Source organism: Hylobates moloch, unplaced genomic scaffold (assembly GCF_009828535.3).
Source record: "Hylobates moloch isolate HMO894 unplaced genomic scaffold, HMol_V3 SCAFFOLD_2, whole genome shotgun sequence".
Lineage (NCBI taxonomy): Eukaryota > Metazoa > Chordata > Mammalia > Primates > Hylobatidae > Hylobates > Hylobates moloch.
The window spans coordinates 60,805,800-60,825,258 of record NW_026652277.1 but is presented as its reverse complement, the minus strand read 5'-3'; the positions used below and the strand labels follow the sequence as shown (position 1 = coordinate 60,825,258).

Genomic DNA, 19,459 nt, shown 5'->3' with positions numbered 1-19,459 from the left:
CCAGACTATTAAATGTTACTTAATTGATAGCTTTAAAAAATTCTTTTCCTGGAGAAGTGGTTTAGTCGCAGTCTTTAAGAATAGGTAAGGGTATTGAACAGGGACCGTCTTCTCTTCTGAAGACTTAATAATTTGACTTATGAAGTATGAAAGACTTAGGTGATATGTAAAGAAATTTCAGATCATCAGCTCTGTTAGAAAAATGGAATGATTGACAGAAAGGATTGTGTACATTTTGGAACCTCTTTCTTTGGAGATCTGTGTAAAAGATATGAAGCACTTGCTGCATTAGATGGTTTAGTTGTTGCCTTGCTAAAAGATAGACAGATGATCGACTATTTAAGGCCTTTTGGTTAATGTGCTGCCAATATAACCCAGATTTTTCTTTTTTAAATATCTCACATTATGTGTTTGAGAACTCAGTGTTTGGGTCTTAACTCGATCTGAACACTCAGCTTGAACTTTTCCTTCTTGAGTTATCAGCAATTTTTATCCCAGTAGTTTTTATTTCAGGGAATGACTCTTCAGTATATTTCTCCAAACCATTTTAATCTGGCTTCCATAGCAACTGTATCAGTAGTGGTACATACCAGTGGGAGCTGAAAGGCAATGTTGTTTTATATTATTGGTAGGGAAAAAAAACACATAAAAACATAGCTGTTTCTTCAGGCCTCTGCCTCTATTCTTTGAAATCATAATCTGAATGCCTATATTTTGAGGATGCAGGCTGAATAATAGGGACTATCAGAGCATGGCTGGATTAATATTAATAGCACAGTTGTTATGGGCTGCATTCTTCAGGCTTGATAGGGTGTGAAGCATGTACAGAGTTCTCTTTTTGGATGAGCACATCTTTTATTGTTCTTTAGGTATTCCATGACATTGCTTATAAAGCAAAAGACAGGCACGACCTGATTGCTGGTATTGATGAGTTCCTAGATGAAGTCATTGTCCTTCCACCTGGGGAATGGGATCCAGCAATTAGGATAGAGCCTCCTAAGAGTCTTCCATCCTCTGACAAAAGGTAAATTGTAGGCAGTTGATAATTTTCAGTTGCTGAGATGACCCTGAGAAGGAGGTTATGTTAAAAAAAAAAAAAGCGAAGTCAACCTATTGTTCTAATATTTTCAGGTTCCTGTTTAACTTAATGTATTTTCTCAAATGGATCACTTATGTGCCTTGGTTTCACGTTACCTTGGCATTGTAAAATAAATGTTATGTGATATGATGTTCTTTAGTTATTATAAATTGGAGATCTCAGATTACTACATGGGAATGTTTCACAGACATGCTTTGGGGATGTTTTGGGGACTCCCTGTATATCTGGAAACATAAATTTACTGAAGGTGAGTCTTTGTAGATGTACATGGTTAAGAGATTGGGTAAAATAGTTGAAGAGAAACAATTTTCTAGAAATCTATTTTTTCCCAGTTGAAACAGTTTCCCTCTTTTAAGACATACAGTTCATTCAACTTTCCTATTCATCCAGTCATTTGTATTGGTTCTAAATGTAACACTTAAAGAATTGTCTGTTAGATAGCAGAAAGAAATAACAGTCTTTCACCTTAAGGGTTTTCACTCCATCTCTCCGTTAGCCAGAGCATGATACAGCTAAGAAGCGAATGAATAAAATAAACTAATATACTCTTGGGCTCTGTTGTCTTGCTTAGAAAGAATATGTACTCAGGTGGAGAGAATGTTCAAATGAATGGGGATACACCCCATGATGGAGGTCACGGAGGAGGCGGACATGGGGATTGTGAAGAACTGCAGCGAACTGGACGGTAACTGACAGTTTCCTTTGCCATTCATGATGAGGTTCTCCTTAAATGTAAATTTCTCTTCATCTATCAACGTATTATTCACTAGTTTGTTCATCTGTTCAGCCAACAAATATTTACGGTATACCTATTTGTCACAGGCACTGGGAATATAGCAGTGAATTAAATGATACTGTATTCCCATAAGGATCTTATATTGTAGTGATAAGACATAAGCAGTAAGTGAATAAGTAAATGTGGTGATGGTTTTATGAGGAAAATTAAGGCAGAAGTAGGGACTTTGAGGATGGGAGTATTGTATTCCAATTTTAGATGAGAGTGGTCAGAGAAGGCCTTACAGAGAATGGCAACATTTGAAGAAAGTGCTACAGGAGGTGGGAGACAGACCATGTGGGTGTGGTGGGTGTGTGGAGGTGGGCTGCAACAGAGTGCCTGGTGTGTGGCAGGGCTGGCACCAAAGCCAGCGAGACTAGAGGGGAATGACTGAGGGCGTATTAGGGTCAGAGAGATGGCAGAGGACTGACAGATGTACCAGCCTTCACCTCTTGGCTTTCATAATTCTATTTCTCGCCTGTATGTGTATTTAAAAGTGAGTAACATGATATAGGAATGAGTTCTCACTGTTCTACCTCCTTAGCCTGTAATTGGGAATTCAGGTTTCCTAAATTGCTTCAGCTAATTTCTTTCCATGATAACTCTTCCTTCCCTACCATTAGATTCTTCCTTTTATTGGATGTTAAGTAAAATTTTAAGTGGGATACTTATTTTATGAAGATATGGCCTTTTAAAAACACTGCAGGGTTTTTGAACATGAAAAGGTATGTCATTATAATATGCAATTGAATCTGAATGAAATGAAGTTGTTTCGTTCTCCTGATGACCCACTTGGACTTCTCTCCCAAATTAACAGGGTATTATTCCTCTCTCCTTTATTCTCAAAGGATAGAGAACATAAAATCTTCTCTCCTCTCCTCCCCAACCTTTTTTTGAATAGTTTTTTGTAAATTATTTCCATTAGGAATACCCTTTTCTTTTTTTTACACACATTGAGTTCTGGGATTTAATTTTTAATTTAATCAGAATATATTTCATTCTTTTATATTTCACCTTTGCTAAACTAATTGAGTGCCTGTAATATGCGTGGTACCATGCGCAGGCCTGTGAATACTAAGAAAACTGAAGCAGGGCACTGAGTGCGGCTAAGGTCCAGTGGGTGTGCAGACAGATAGATGGATAATCCTAATAAAATGTAATAGCAAGAGTGGAAATATGAACTGTAAGTGCAAGGTCAAGACTTCGGAGAGCTGTTGAGCTTCAGAATAGGGCATTCTAGGCAGAAGCCCTGGGGAAGACTGAGGTTTGAGGCTTGGTTGGGAGGGTGAGTAGACCGATGTGCAAGTCACTCAACTGACCTGCTGACACTTGTCATGGGGCTCAGCTGCATTTCCTCCCATCACACACCTCCATGGCTTCCTCCCTTAGTTCCTTCAGGTCCTTACCCTAAAGTCACCTTCTTGGAGACCTGGCCACTCTATCTAAAATTTCAACCACCTTTTCTCCAGTACTACATAATGCTCTTTCCCATTTAATTTTTCTCTTGATTTTTATCACTATGTGTTGCATTTATTCATTTATTGTCTGCCTCCTTTTGGTTCCCAGAGTAAACTCCATGAAAGCAGAGGTTTTTTGACGCATGTTGTTCACTGTTGTGTCCTCAGCACTCAGAAGAGTGCCAGAGTGTGGGCATATCGCAGGTGCTCAGTAGCATTTATTGAGGATGAAAGAATGAATGATGAATAAATGAGTGAGTGAATGAATGAATGAATGAATGTATGAATGAGGGTGGAAAGGGTACTATGGCAAGATGATGAAGGGCCTTTATATGATCTGCTCGCATATTTGGACGTTTTTCTCTAGGCAATGAAAAATTTTAATGTATTTACACAGTTCACTCTTTTCTAAAGACCAACTGGCTGGTCTTCAAGAAATGTGACACCTAAGTTGGTGACCCAAAAAGAATGAGATAGAAGAAAATTTATTCCTTTATAGTTTTCTGGTTTCATCGTAAGTGGTTAAGTAGTATCTTGTCACTGATTCAAGCATTTTAAATATGTTGTGTTTGATTTAATGAGTTACCTCTTGATTAATTTGATGGTAATTTACTTTACATTTTGTGGATGTTTGCATTCTCTCTGCCCAGGTTCTGTGGTGGATTAATTAAAGACATAAAGAGGAAAGTGCCATTTTTTGCCAGTGATTTTTATGATGCTTTAAATATTCAAGCTCTTTCGGCAATTCTCTTCATTTATCTGGCAACTGTAACTAATGCTATCACTTTTGGAGGACTGCTTGGGGATGCCACTGACAACATGCAGGTGGGTATGGTTTTGAGGAGGACACAAATAGTACAGCCCAGATTGCCTTCCTCACCCCTACAGCTCAGTTAGAAGCAGATGGCCTTTCAGTTACTCAGCGTGATTTTCTTTCTTTTGCTGGATGCTGCATTTTACTTTGCTTCTGGCCTGCTGCTGTATTTCCAGCATTTTAGTAATTATAAAAATAGCTCGATGAAATCTGGCTTGAGTCACAAGTAGGGAAAGGAAGGGAAGGAAATGAGGATACACAATTCTATTTGGGCGAAAGCATATCAGCTGCTTTAATCTTGTACAGTGCACAAGGTTTAGATCTTCTACTACTTTGACTATGTGGAACATATTCTGTTAAACTTGATGAGTACACTTTCTTTGGAAATGTATTATTAGCTTAATTTTACACACGAGCAAATAGCATCATACCACTGAGTGATTTGCTCAAAGTTGGGTTTGCATGTTTACCAGTATAATTTGGTTTTAATGAATACAAGCTAACAATTATGTCTCCTGTAGGTGGACCTGATTCTCATTAAGCTGTAACGACTCTGGCTTCACTTATTTTGTATGATTAATTGTAACCACAATTAGTTGGTTACTTCTCAGCATTACCTTCCTTTGGCAACAATAATAGCTAAAGTTTTGGTGATAGAAAAGATGTGTTTGATTCCCTCCACCAACCAGAAAAATATGTCCAAAACTACTTTTAGTTGATCCAATCATTTGAAAAAAAGCTATTGTGCTAGGTGATGAATACAAGTAGTGAATGAAGTTATATTCCTGTGAAAAGGACCAGATTGAAGCCCTTTTCACACTTTTCCTTCCACTTTACTATATATTACTGTATAACCTATGTGGTATTCATAAGTGATGCCAGCCAGCTTATTTTTTTTTTTTTAATGCAGCTGATTCCATAGGATTGCTTTTTTTCTACTTTGGTTTTCTTTCCTGGGCACATGCATATTTTAGATTTTTGTCTAAATACAAAAATACTATGGAGATTATAACATCTGTGTTGACCTAAGTAAGAAGGGAGAAATTATACAATTGTATTTTAGTTTGTCAAGTGCAGTTTTATCTTTTAGTTCTTATCTAGTACTGCATAGCATGTTACCCTAAAACTTAGAGGCTTGAAACAACCATTTTATTACTCTCTTTCATGGTTTGGATGGCGGGTTGGCTCAGCTGAGTGGTTCTCTTTGGTCCCTCATACACTTGCAGTCAGATGGCAGCAGAGGTGGAGGTCACGCAGCAGCTTCTTTACTCATGTGTTGGTGCCTAAGCTAGGATGTCCAGAATATTTGGGGTCTGGATACTCTCCACACGACTTCTCCACATAGCTAACTTGGGCTTTCTCACAGTGGGGGGACTGTGATGATGTCTAAGAGCTCATACTCCATCAGAAAGAGGCAGTTGCCACTCAGCTTTGCTTTTTCCCACATAAATGTGTACCCAGTCTTGCTTCATTTTCTGATCTTCAAAGAGAGGCTGAAAATTCTGATTCTTAGTGAAGCCAGTGATTTTTAAATATTGGCAACTGATTAACATTTTAGAAAATAAAATGTGCTGGTCAAAGAACACATATCTCTGTGTTACCAGTGAGAGATCTGCAGCATGGGTTATAAGAACCAACTCTAATAGGACATAGAGATGAAATAGAGCGTGTTTTTCTCCTTTTCCCTCATTTGTAAGACAAAAATGAATACATTAAATTGTAGTAGTGATGTCAGTAATAGAATTTTTATAAAATTTGATCTATATCCAAGTTGGGCAGCTATTCTTCATCTAAATGACAGCATAAGGATAACTAAAACAGATCGTTCAAGGAAAAAAATGGAGAAGATGGCACTGGGGAAACACCCTACGGCCAGCTTGAAGAAGTTAATACAGGCAACCACATGTTAAGAAAACAGAAGAAAGCTGTGATTTTGAGAGGGCGGTAAGAACAAAACTGTCTTCCGTCTGTCAGAATGTATAGAGACTTTCTTGTGTTGTGCAGATATTTTTAAACATTTTTTGGATGGACATTCTCATTGAGGTGGGGACATTGCAATATTGCCTATGTGTATTAGTTTATTGCCTTTTTTGAATTGAATTGTAATTCTTTGCAACCTCATAAGACTTGACTTTACAATGTTGCATCTGACTGTAGAGAAGAAGTCTGTTCAGATCTGTTTTGATCCCTCCTAGATGGATGAACTTCTATATGAGTAGGTTTTGGGAAAGTAGAGCACTCTATTATGTAACATACATAGTTAATTGGTATTTTTCTCCTCTGTGATATATGACCTGGGAAAGGCCTTGCTGGTGGAATTAGCTATTTTCTGTGTTCTAAAGATTTCAGGAGAAACGTAAATACTTTCAGTGCTTCAGGATGTTAAGTAGTCTACTAAAATAACCATTTGCTGGATGTGACTGCTGGGAGTTGACTTTCAAATTTATGGGGAAATTTTCCAGATGCAATTTGATTATTTTATTAATAGATTTTGTAACCTCCATTGATAATTTCACTGAAACTGTGGATGGATTGTTTGAAAATACTGAAGAACATATTTTTCACTCTCTTCTGAAGCTTTTTTCCTTTAAGAAACATATTGGCAATGTCTTTCTCCTAGACTGCAATTTGATACATCTAGAAATCACAGTAAGTGGCAAAAACACTGAAAAAGAGGGATAGAAAATTAATGACTATTAATTTAAATTTGTTGAACCAAAACTTAACAAATATTAGTAGTTTTATATATTTTAAGGACTAGGGAGTAAGGTGATTTAATGTGGAATATAAGGTGGAAGATAATCTCTTGATTGAAAGGATGTGTACTTTACCGCACAAAATTTTTGACTTTCTGGCAGGAGAAGTCTTCTTGACCTGGGACCAGGATAAGACAATATTTTATGAATTTGGTGCTAAGGCCCAGGTCATTTTACAGGTCTATGACAGAAGTTGATTCATTCCTTGCAAGTATTTATGGAGTGTCTACTATGTGTTCAACACTGTTTTAAGTGCCGGAGATAAAGATAGACGAGCAAAATAGACAGAAATTCCAATTCTGAATCCCAGTTATAGTGTAGGGTGTTGATGAAAACAGTTTTTTTCAGTTACCCCAAAGAGATACCAGTAGTGGGGTGTAGTGAGCATATTTAGGGGATGAAGTCCTCTGGCTTCACTTGCTTTTCTAAACAGTAGACCAAGACTAAGCAGAAAAGCATTGGCAGAGCCTGAAATAATCTGCAGTTATGTCACATGCCTTCATAAATGTGGCAGTGGGTTATTCACAAAAGCACAGGCAGCTCAAATGAGTCAACTGAGAACAGTGTCCTTGCTTTTAAAGGCAGACAACTCAGAGATGGTTCACATAGGGCCTTTATTGTCAGGCTACAAATAGACATGGGTGCTGGGTAGAAACGTGTTGTGAAAACACAGATGAGTCACTGCATGGCTGTTGTCTAAGCAAACTCTTCTGCCAGCTTCTGTTCAGAAGGTCTTGCCTGCTTGAAGCATTTATCTTAGAGCATATATATACACATATATAATTAGAAGTGATTATTTTGGGAGCTATGTAGATTATTTCCCATGAAATTATGTTCAGAATAGAACAGTTGAGGCTACCGTGTCTCTAAGTACAATCATACAGTTATAACGCTGACATAGATGATTGCATGAATTCACTAGCTTGGCGTACACATTTTGCCCATTAGGCTGCCCTGAGAGAACTCTGGGACTTACAGAATGGGTATTCACAAATTTCTTGTTAAATGTCAGCAGTAAACTTTAGCTAGGGCTTCTTTGAGTAACTGAACCACTCAGCCAAGAGTTGACCTTACATTCATCTGAGATGCAACCCTGGCTTGTGACTGTTTTCTTTTTTTATAGTACAGCAGTGGAGGACTAGAACATAAGCTTTCTGAAGTCCGAGAATTATGCAACACTCCTATTTTCCTTTTCTTATAGTAAGTCCCGTAGTAATGCTCTGGTCTCCTTGCCATATTGTCAGGTAAACAAAGGCTTTTCAGCCTTACCATCCTAAAGAACGTGTCCCCTTCATAACTAAACTCTCTGTAACCATGCATGCCAACTCACTGCATTATTGCAGTCATTCCTTGATATCAGCAGAGGATTGGTTCCAGGACCCCCTTTCCTCCCACGGATACCAAAATTCATCGATGTGCAAATCTCTTTTACAAAATGGAGTACTATTTGTGTAGTACCTTTGCACATCCATATACTTTAAATTATCTCTAGGTTACTTATAATGCCTAATACAATGCAAATACTATGAAATACGTTATACTATATTTTAAATTTTGTATTAGCATTTATTGTTAAATTGTTATGTTTTATTTTTATTTTTTCCTATTTTTGATCAGCAGTTGGTTGAATCCACTGATGTGGAACCGATTCACATGGATGGGCCAATTCATTTATATTCTTGGTTGCCAAACAAGTATACTGCTCAATTCATTTAGCTACTTCTAATTAAATTGTTAAATGTCAGCATATAAATGTATTTCAGTAGAATTTATTACTACTATTGGTTTTTCATTCAAAGTACTGTCTGAATGGAACCTATGCAAATTAAATCAACAAATATTTATGGATTACTTAGTCTATGGGCAAGATACTTATATAAGGAATAATTTTTGATACCTTGTGACGTCTTATATTATTTAAAAAATTATTCCTTTTAGTGTTATGAAATACAGAAAAGTATTTTAATTTAAGCCTACATTGTTGATTGTGAATGAATAAGCACAGTCTAGAGTGAACACTGAGTGAAGAAAGTAATTTTAATTTTTTTCCAGGAGTAAATATAATCCTATTTTCACAAACCTTTCAGCAAAAGAATACAGTAAGATTTTTAGATTCTGTGAATTTTGTGATATTTCTGGAGCTTAACAGAGCACATTTTAAGGGAACTTGTCTCATAATAAGGAACATTTATAGTTGCCATCTCCAAATTTGAGACTTTATTTTAGCATAAAGCTGTGCTGAGAATATTTAATCAATCTGCTTAAGTTGGAACTATATCATTTCTTATTCACATGTGATATTCCTTTATAAGATAGACAAATCTTTACAAAGCCTATTATGTGTAATTTACAACAGCAAGATTAAAGCAAATTGGTAATTGCTTTACTGTATTGAGAATTGTGCAAGAGTTTCAGTTTAGCTGAGTGTTGTACTTTGGCACCAAAATGCATTTCCTCCTTGAAGTGAAAATATAAGGTGACGTTAATCTACACTATCAACATATTCCAGTTTCAAAGTTAGGTAGAGATTATGTGTTGGAATGACACAATTTTGGTAGGTAAAAATAAATAGACATATTTAGTGACAAAATAAGGATTCTGCATTACCTGGTTGCCTTTAAAACTTATTAGCTATTTCTTTTTTAAAGAAACTTTAAATAATGTGCTTTGCTTCATGGGCAAGTTGCGAATTAAATCCTGTTTGACTGAGATTAAGTAATGTGTATTCGGTGGGTTTTTTGATTTGAAAGACCTTTGTCACCCTATTTTCTTGGTGATCAGAAAATGATAGAGATTTAGGCAGGGATGTGGGGAGTCTCAACTGATGCTAAATTCTAATTCTTATTTTGTGTTTGACTTGCAACTGTTTTGAGAATAAGATATAATTATGTATTGTAGAAAATTCCAAAAATCCAAAAAAATTATGTAGAAGGTAATTTTGCCCTTAAACCCATCAACCAGAATTAATCATTATTAACATAGTCATGAACATTTTCCCATGCATCTTAAAATTCATGTGTATACAGATAGATTGATATATAGAATTTTACATAAATAAATTAATCACTATTAACATTGTCATGAACATTTTCCCACACATCTTAAAATTCATGTGTATACAGATAGATTGACATATAGGATGCTGTTACATAACTTTAGTATTTCATGGATGTCTTTCCACTTCAGTATGAATATTTAACATCATTTTTCATGACCACATATATTTATACACATGATGCATGTGCTATTACTATAACAGAGCCCCCCTTAGTGGACTTTTAGTTTTTCCCAGTTTTTTATAAACAAAAAAATGTAGGTGATTAACTACATGTTTATTATTTGTGATTACCTTCTTAGGGCAAATTTCTAGCAGAATGATTGCAGGATGTGCTCATTTTATTTTTTGATATTTGTTTCAAGTACACTACACAAGGCTATATCAGTTCATACGTCTTCCAATAACGGACAAGGATTCCACTTGCTTATACCCTTGTGAAAACAGAATTTTGTCCCATGTTCTCATTTTTGTCATTCTGTGGGTTGAAAAATAATGGTTCATTTTTTATTTAATTCTAATTTCTTTGATTACTTAGTGAGGGTGAATCTCCTTTCACATTTTTATTGATTGTCTATACTTCTTTATACTTGTATCATTGGTATATTTTCCTTTTGGGGCATTTAGGGTTTTTTTCATTGCCTTATGAGAACTCTTTGTATAATAAGGATATTTTCTCTTTGCTTGTGAGAAATATTACAAAATATATTTTTCTTAGGGTTACCATATGTCTTTTAACCTTATTTATGATTTCTTTGCTGTATAGATCTTAATTTTTATGTAGACCAAATTGTCAATTTTTAAATAATTTCTTCTTTTCATGATATATTTAGAGAGGTTTTCCCTACCCCAAGATTAAAGAAATATTTACCCACGTATTTTAGTTCTGTTCTGTTTTCATTTAAATTTTTTATCCATCTGGAATTGGTTTTTGTGTAAGGTTATACTGGCCTAATGTTTCTGATCTAGATACATATTCACAGCTCTTCAAACAAAAAAGATATTAGAAAGCCCTCCATGTCTTGCTCATCCAGTCTATTAGACTTGGAACTCTTGGTAAGATTTTTGGTTCATACTTTTCTTCAAGCAGGGAAATAATTCATCTTTCAAGTCTTGCCTTTTTTTCATTTCCTGCTGGGCATTGTAAACAGAAATCCTTGCTTATGACGACAAAGTACTTTAGGCAGAGCGGGTGGCAATAAGGATTTGGCAGCTGTGATCTGTCAGGACAGAAATCACTGATTTATTGGCTGTAGCTACACAGGGGAAATAAAAAATGAGGGTTGTATATCCAGTCTCCTTCCCTAGTGTAGATGAATGGTCTGTGTGACCAATCGTTACTGCTATTCTGAAGGAGAAGGGGAGGTACATCTCACATTTGGGGCACATGGGAATCACTTGGGGAACTTAAAAAAATACTGAATCCCTAGGCATTATCTTCATTGGTTCTGATTTAATTGTCTAGGGTGGAAATAATCAGTATTTTTTTTTATTAAAAAATCTTCTGAGATGACTCTCATGTGACCCAAATTTGCTTTAGATACTTGAATCATTTCTCCACTTATTTTTGATCATGTGGTTTGTCTTATGCTGGTGACCTGACATCAAAACTCATATAGGTAATTCCGCTCTGACTGCTTATTTCCAGTGGCATTGGGCTACATCATAATTCTTGACTAAACTTTGGTTTCAAAGGCTTATCTAGCAAAATTTAATTTTATTATTTATTATTCAATATGCTGCAGAGTTCCTTATGAACACCACCAAAAAGACTGGCATTTCTTTTTACTGTTATAAACAAAAAAATTTCTAAAGCCTGAAACACGACAGTAATGTTGGTAAATGCTTTATCATTTGATGCCACCTTTATTTTCCATACTTTAGTGGGTGGAAAATTGTCAAAAAAAATAGAAAACTTTTTGTTTTCCTAGGCTGTTCTGCCACTTTTCTCCTTAGCCTTTTTTCCCCTTCTGTTATTGTCACTCAGCCTCCCTAAACAGGGTTATAAGTATTAATCCAAATAATAAAGTCCTTAATAAAAAGGACATAAAACAACAAAAGTCACTTTTTAGTGTTATATGAAGAAACCAAATTGCGATAAAGTCCAAGTTGACAGCATAGATTTTTAATAATGTTTTATCATCTTGAATGTGCTTGCTTTGCCTTTGCCATGACAGGTATTGGTGGCCTTGGCAGCCCTTGTCCCAAGTTGCTGAAAGACATAAAATGCTGGTATTACAAATCATGGTTGGCTTTTAATTTTTTTTAGAATCTTGCTCCTATGGTCTGATTTCTTTTAGTAAAAAATATGTTTTACTATTCTGGGATGTCTCCTAATCTCTTGACTTTAAAAAAACATGGGCCAAACACGGGCCATCCTTGGTTTAATTTTATACCCTAATACAAGCTGAAAAATATTCACAAATGTTTTTGGATATCGATTTTGACTTCACTGCTGTAAAGTAAAACAAGCTATTTTATTTATTATGATTGACTTGAATGTGACGCAAAGGAATGGAAAGAAGTGGCTCTTAATGGCCATAGTGTTGCCGCCTAAGACTTCTGTTGATTTAAAATTTACTCTGGGAAATACTGTAGAGCTAAAGAGCCTTTTTTTTTTTTTACCTGTTTCTTCTGAAGACTATTTTTTATCTTTTCACATCACTTCTTTTGAATTTCTTTTTATCTCCTTTGTCTCTTAAAGGAAAGAGAAATAATAGAGGCTGAAAAGAAGGTGATGAAAAGCAGCCAAGGAAAAGAAATCAACGTTAGATTGTATCTCTGCTTTATACGAGACTCTGTTCTTTGCTCTTTACATATTATTCTTTCATTTTATCCAAATAATTATCCTGTGAAGTAGCTATTGATTCTACAGAAGAGAAGTAGGATTTAGAAAGGTTACCCAGTTGGTCACTGGTAGAACTGAGATTTAAATTCAGATGTCCCTGACTCCAAGACATGCTCTTTGTGCTGAGCCACCTGGAAGAGACCTTAGAGATTATCCAGTCCAACCTCCTCATGGTTTTTTTTTTTTTTTTTTTTTTTTGAGACTGTTGCCCAGGCTGGAGTGGAGTGGCATGATCTCAGCTCACTGCAACCTCTGCCTCCTGGGTTCAAGCGATTCTCCTGCCTCAGCCTCCTGAGTAGCTGGGACTACAGGTGTGCATGGCTAATTTTTGTGTTTTTAGTAGAGACAGAGTTTCTCCACGTTGGCCAGGCTGGTCTCGAACTCCTGATCTCAGGTGATCTGTCCACCTGAGCCTCCCAAAATGCTGGGATTACAGGCGTGAGCCACCACGCCCAGCCGTCATCTAATATTTAAATAAGTACAGTACACATATGGTTGCCATGTATTGAAAAGGTTTTTATCAGTCAGAGACTATGCTAAGCACCTTACATACATTATGTATCTAATGTGCATACTAACTCCAGAAAGCATAGGTAGGTTAAATAACTTGCTTAAAGTCATTGATCTAGAAAATAATATGGTATAGATGTCAATCTGGGATTGTCTGACTCCAGAGTCCGGTGCTCTACTATAGCATCTTAATTTTTCCTCTCCATAAAAACACTGAAATTTACTGAGGTGAAGTGACATTTCTAAGACCATCAGCTCTTTTTGGCAGAACGGAGCTTAGACTGCAGATTTCTGACTGCCAGTTGTTTGCTCTTTCTGCTGTTCCACGGTGGTGTCACATGATCAGAAGTGGAATAAAATGAAAGCCCAACCAAAATGGACTAGAGCACTTTGTGGCATCCTGTTACTCCACACCTCAGAGCTTAGCTGTCTGCAGCCTCATAAATTGCTAGGGAATTTGTTCCTCCGAGAAATCAGGTGTAGAAATGCCTTTATGAGTTATGGCTTTTAAAAATACACATATCCACACATTGTTTTCCTTTTTGTATTAGTGAACACTGAATATAATAAATCAGAAAAGAGGTTTCTGATAGTTCACCTTATAAATTGCTTTAAACTTTACAGTTAAACTACAGTTATTCATTACATATTATTTTTTAAATTTCTGTATTGTGAAGAGGAAGATGTCAAATAGTTCTTTTCTCAGAAATACTGGAAACATCTCTAAGTTTAAGCAAGTTTCCAGTGCAGTGTGTATAATAAATCACCTGTCTCTATTTCAAGATTGTCAGCAACAGAATGGAAACTGTAGCACTTACCAAAGGATCAAGTACTGAAATAAAAATAATCTGCCTTTTAACAGTCATATGGCTTCCATAAATCAAAGTGGTTTTCTGGAAGAAATTGGTTGTTATCTTTACGGAATGAGCAACAATGCCTGTTGACCTTTGATAAGTGGAACCTAGAGTGTCATTCGGGTCTTGCTTCTTGGTTCCTTTAGCAGTTGCTGAGTGCCTACAGACCACATGTAGAGATGGTGGATAGCATGATGAGAGAAAGAGAAACATGGATGATGCCGGAAGACCCTGTTCTTATCCTCCCCAAGATTAATAGCTATGTCAAATCAAGTACAGAATGCAAAAATCTCTTCTTTTGTATTGCTCTTTTTCCCTTTATATTCTCCCTTACACTCAGTGAGTGCTGTTTTGATCCATAGTAGTGATGAGAAATGTCACTCCTTGCTTGATAAAGAATGTTGTAGTATATCTGCCTATCACACGCACCCAGAGTGTAGCTTGTCCTGCCACAGGAAGCATTCAAGCTTCTACCTTTCATCTTATGCATACACTGATGTAAGATGTAAAAAAAGAAAGATAAATTATAAAGACATAGCCCACTGTCTATGCACAAGGGTTGAAATTCCAGTCTGTGGTACACCTTTTATCCTTACCAGGGGTGAAGTCTGGTTGGGCAAGTACATACACTAAAGACCCAAAGACTTGTTGTGTCACATTGAATGTGAGTTTGTTCATATCACTTAACTCCCTTGAATCTCCATGTCTAAATGTTTAAGAAATCAAGACAAATGCTATTTGTTGGCCTAGGATAACCCTTTTCTGTCTTCTCTGCATAAATACATCTCGGTTCTGCTGCCCTTCCTTGTTATTCTGGTTTCTGTCCCTGTGAGGAAGAATGAGCAAGATAGTCTGTCTACGGAATGGCTATAAATAATGAGATGGTACCCTTCAGCCATGTGCTGGACCTACATCCATGTAAATGGAAGTCCTTATGAGACCTTCCTGCCAGGCTTCAAACCTAGATTTCTGTATGAACTGGAGTTGTTCTGGATTGTTTCAGAGTGTGTGTATTTGCCATGAGAGAAGCCAATCTTACTACTTAATTGTCAACTCTTGTTTTTATATCCACCATCATCCCAACTCCATTATTATCTAGTGCTGCTCTAAAGGATTTTCATTTGTTTTCTGAATTGAATTCCACCCTTAAAATGGGAGGATGTGCTATTGCTAATGTCAGTCTATGGAGAATGTTGCTGTCTCTGAAGTAGTGTTGTAAGAAATATTTTGAGTAATTATTGTAATAATGGTCTCCTAATCTTTTGAGTGGCACTTACTGTGTAAGTTTTGTAAGTTGATTTAAAAAACAATTTCTTCATAATCATTTTATATATATTGTATTTTCTTTAAAAATGATAAGTGAATGAGAAGTTGCTGGAGAACTTTTGGGACAGTGGTAAGAGGTGGCCTAGTGAGGTTGACAGATGGATAGGTTAACTCGGAGGTTGAGGGTCACAGGAAATGACTGAGGGACACTGCAGATTCCCCAGAAATCCACTCTGCTCCAGGTCGGGGGTTGTTTCAATTAAAAGGCTTATTTTATGTGGCATAAATCATACTTCTAAGAACAGGTAATTTATTGTTTAATTGAAGAGAGAACTCTTCTTATACCAAGAGATCACATGATTTTGCTCCACTGTTTTATCTACCACTGAATATATTATCGTGTCCTTTAAAGCTATAGAATTTCTTTACTCATTTGAAAATGTTTTATTTTGCAAGTTTTATGTTCAGATTTATAGCTTCATGTATGAATAAAGGGTTTCTGTTATCCTTTTATGTTTAAAAATCACGTCTTCATAAAATATTATTTTATGTCTACAAAAGAACCTTCCTGCAAATACACATGTGCTTGTCTATAGGTTGGTGCAAAAGTAATCGCGGTTTTTGCCATTATTTTAATTATTTTAATGGCAAAAGCTGCGACAACTTTTGCACCAACCTAACTACTAACTAAACTAATAACTAAAGTTTGAAATAATGAAAAATATAGGAAACAGGCTAGTTTGTCATCCTTGAAAGCATTGGTCCTGAGTGACGTGATTAGGAAAGTGAGGATGGTTTTGTGTCAGTGGTCCTTGCTGACACATCACCTTTGTTTTTATTATGCTAAAGGAAAATAATGGGTTGATTTCCAGAGATGTAACTAAAAGGAAATGTGGCCATAAAAGACTACTTATTTATGTTCTAGCACATATATTTTCTGTAGAAATAGTTAATTGAAGCTCTTCTATAAGTTTACATTGGACGATGAAAATGTAATGAGAATGTCTTTTGAAATTGGTGTGTTAGAAATTGCAGAATGGAGGACAAATCACTTTTTTGGTCCCCTTTGTGCCCCTCTCTATTTCAAAGGTGTGTCTCTAGGAAAAAAATAGCTTTTGTACATAAAAGAGAGCTACTTATAAGTGCCTACTATGTACAAGGCGAAATCAGGCTAAACACTGAAAGGAACCACAAAGAGGAAAATGCCACCGAAAATACCAAGTCACTTCTAACCATTTGATTTTGATGTGTAGAAGCTTCAGTTAGTATTTTAGTAAGGATCAGAGCCACCTTTTGCCTTCTACACACCAGCCATCATAGTAATTATAGTGCTTTAGAGCAGGTCGACCCTTGGAGTAGGGAACCATGACTAAATTGTATGTAAGGTGAAATAAATGGTGGCAATATGCATATTGGTAAAAGACTTTGTTCTTGATTTTTTTTTTTTTTTTTTTTGAGACGGAGTCTGTCTCTGTCACCCAGGCTGGAGTGCAGTGGCGCAATCTCGGCTCACTGCAAGCTCCGCCTCCCGGGTTCATGCCATTCTCCTGCCTCAGCCTCCGAGTAGCTGGGACTACAGGCGCCCGCCACCACGCCCGGCTAATTTTTTGTATTTTTAGTAGAGACGGGGTTTCACTGTGGTCTCGATCTCCTGACCTCGTGATCCGCCCGCCTCGGCCTCCCAAAGTGCTGGGATTACAAGCGTGAGCCACCGCGCCCGGCCTCCTTCATTCTCGATATGTTTGCTAAGACCCTCCTAATAGTATATTCATGTGGCTTTATTTGCCTAGTGACATCACAAATGAGAAGAAAAAAGATGTGTTTCATTTAACATCTGTACTTTCTTTATTTTAGGGCGTGTTGGAGAGTTTCCTGGGCACTGCTGTCTCTGGAGCCATCTTTTGCCTTTTTGCTGGTCAACCACTCACTATTCTGAGCAGCACCGGACCTGTCCTAGTTTTTGAGAGGCTTCTATTTAATTTCAGCAAGTATGTACATACATATTTAATTGCAAATTAGAATTGCTTAATTGTAGAATCTTTATAGGCTAGATAGAGCATAGAATAGTGATTAGGCAGCTCCAAGAATCACTCAGAATACTGGAATGTTCAGATGTGAGAGGTGAAAGGACCTTAGCAATTAGGTAGTCACCACTTGTTTCAGATGTGATTCTACTGAGGCTCTTACGTTGTGTGCATCCTTGCTCCCTTCCCACTTACTCTCTTTCCCATTGTCCTGCCCTGTGCTCTAGGGGCTGATGCCTGTGGACAGCAACACCCACGCCCCTTTGCCTTCTGGCTTTCTCTTGGGTTTGGCTAATGGGGAGTACCAACAAGACGGGAAGAGAGAGAGAGAGAGAGAGAGAGAGAGGTCTGAGTATGTCTGCCTTTCCCCAGCTCACCATCTTTGTTTTAGCACAGCATTCTGGCAGTGCTTATCCCCAAGGACTTTAGCCCCTGTCAAGTGGCTCATCCACCTTGACTCTAGCCCTCACCAGGCTCTGGTAGCTCTATTCCTTCCTTGGCCTTTTCAAGCCTGAAGTTAGTAGTGGCTTCCTGCGGTTGATGGTCCCTGAGTGCCTTGCCATTTATTGTTACTTCAGAATGCCTTCTATTTCCTGCCATAATCCTGACTGACATGCTAGAGAAATTAAATTGATTAAGTTCACATCATTCAATAATGAAAGAGACCGGATACTCTTTACTTAGTCCACTGCTCCTCACCGCAGTTTCATGTTCTTAACTAAAGATAGCTTCTAAAACTCAGCTGAATAAATACCTAACATTCATTGTGAGTTGATCATGTACCAAGTATTATCCTAGGCACTTTACATGTACTAACTCATTTAATTCTTACAGCAATCCTATGAGGTAGGGACCACATCCTGATTTATAGACGAAGAAACAAGCACAGGAACAATAAGTAAATTGCCTAATATTACATCACAAGTCATTGGTGGGGCTGGGATATGAATTCCTGCTTTCTGACTCCAGAGTCCAAATCTCTTCAGGAATCACTAGAAGTTTCTAATGGGCATCGCAATTATGATATCAGCATTTTCTTTTAGAAATTGATGGATCATTTTAAGAAGGGGAAACATGAGTTAAGTGAATCATCCAAGTGGCCACATTAGTACACAAATAGATTCAAAATGAAATTGGGTATTCCAGCCTCTTTCTAATGTAGTTGATACTTCTAAGAGAGAATTGTCTTTACTGGCAGATCTCAATCCTTAGGTAGATTGAAGAATGTCTCATGGCCTGCTGGCACTCCTTGTCGGCATTCCCATAGTCTTACATTGTTATACATTTTTAGGATTTTAATTTTAGAATTGTCATTACCTTCGTAGTACATCATGGACTTATGGACTCATATATGGCCTTTGAAAGTGTGGGTGTTATCAAAAATAGTCATAAGATGGAGGAGGGAATGAGGCTTTAAAACCAGTTTTTTGAAAACAGGGTTGAGGACATCAGCAGGAGTCTTTTGAGAATGTAAAAAGTTCCAAATTTTAAGTAATGTTGTGAATTTTCTGTAGGTAATTATTATTATAAATCCCTTCTCTATCATAATTCTCAGAAGAACATTGGAAAGAATTTTATTCATGTCAGTTTATAGAAAGAGTCAAACAGTTTTTATATGTTTAAGGAAACATTGTGTGAGACAAGAAAGCCTTTGTGGAAAGATTAAACAAGGATGTACTATAAACAGGAACAAACATGCACAAACTTTGCAGAAAGATTTATTGGATGAAATGTGATCAGAGCCTTAATCTACAGAAAATGTTTGCATCCCAGTTTGTTTTAAGTAATTGTGAGATACAGATTATTTCCTTTCACTAAGCAAGTTCCCTTCTCATTCTCCCTTTTTTCATCATAATTGGTAACATATACATAGTTCCAAGTGATTTATTTGAAACCAGTTGTAAATCAACAGGAAACATGTGAGAAGCTATGCTTTAAATACATCATTTAGTAATATGTGGCAAGCATTATTTTAATCACAATGCTATATCATTTGTTTAT

General features: G+C 36.7%; 1 protein-coding gene across 8 annotated transcripts in view; it reads left to right on the top strand.

Annotated features, from left to right (window-relative positions):
- Window positions 1-19,459, top strand: part of SLC4A4 (solute carrier family 4 member 4) — a 491,091-nt gene that overhangs the window by 368,974 nt on the left and 102,658 nt on the right. For all 8 annotated transcript variants that reach the window (XM_058434021.1, XM_032150489.2, XM_058434009.1 and 5 more), the window contains 4 exons: window positions 870-1,024; window positions 1,671-1,784; window positions 3,982-4,156; window positions 17,289-17,422. In XM_058434021.1, the coding sequence (XP_058290004.1) occupies window positions 870-1,024; window positions 1,671-1,784; window positions 3,982-4,156; window positions 17,289-17,422 (578 nt within the window). The remainder of the gene's footprint in view (window positions 1-869; window positions 1,025-1,670; window positions 1,785-3,981; window positions 4,157-17,288; window positions 17,423-19,459) is intronic.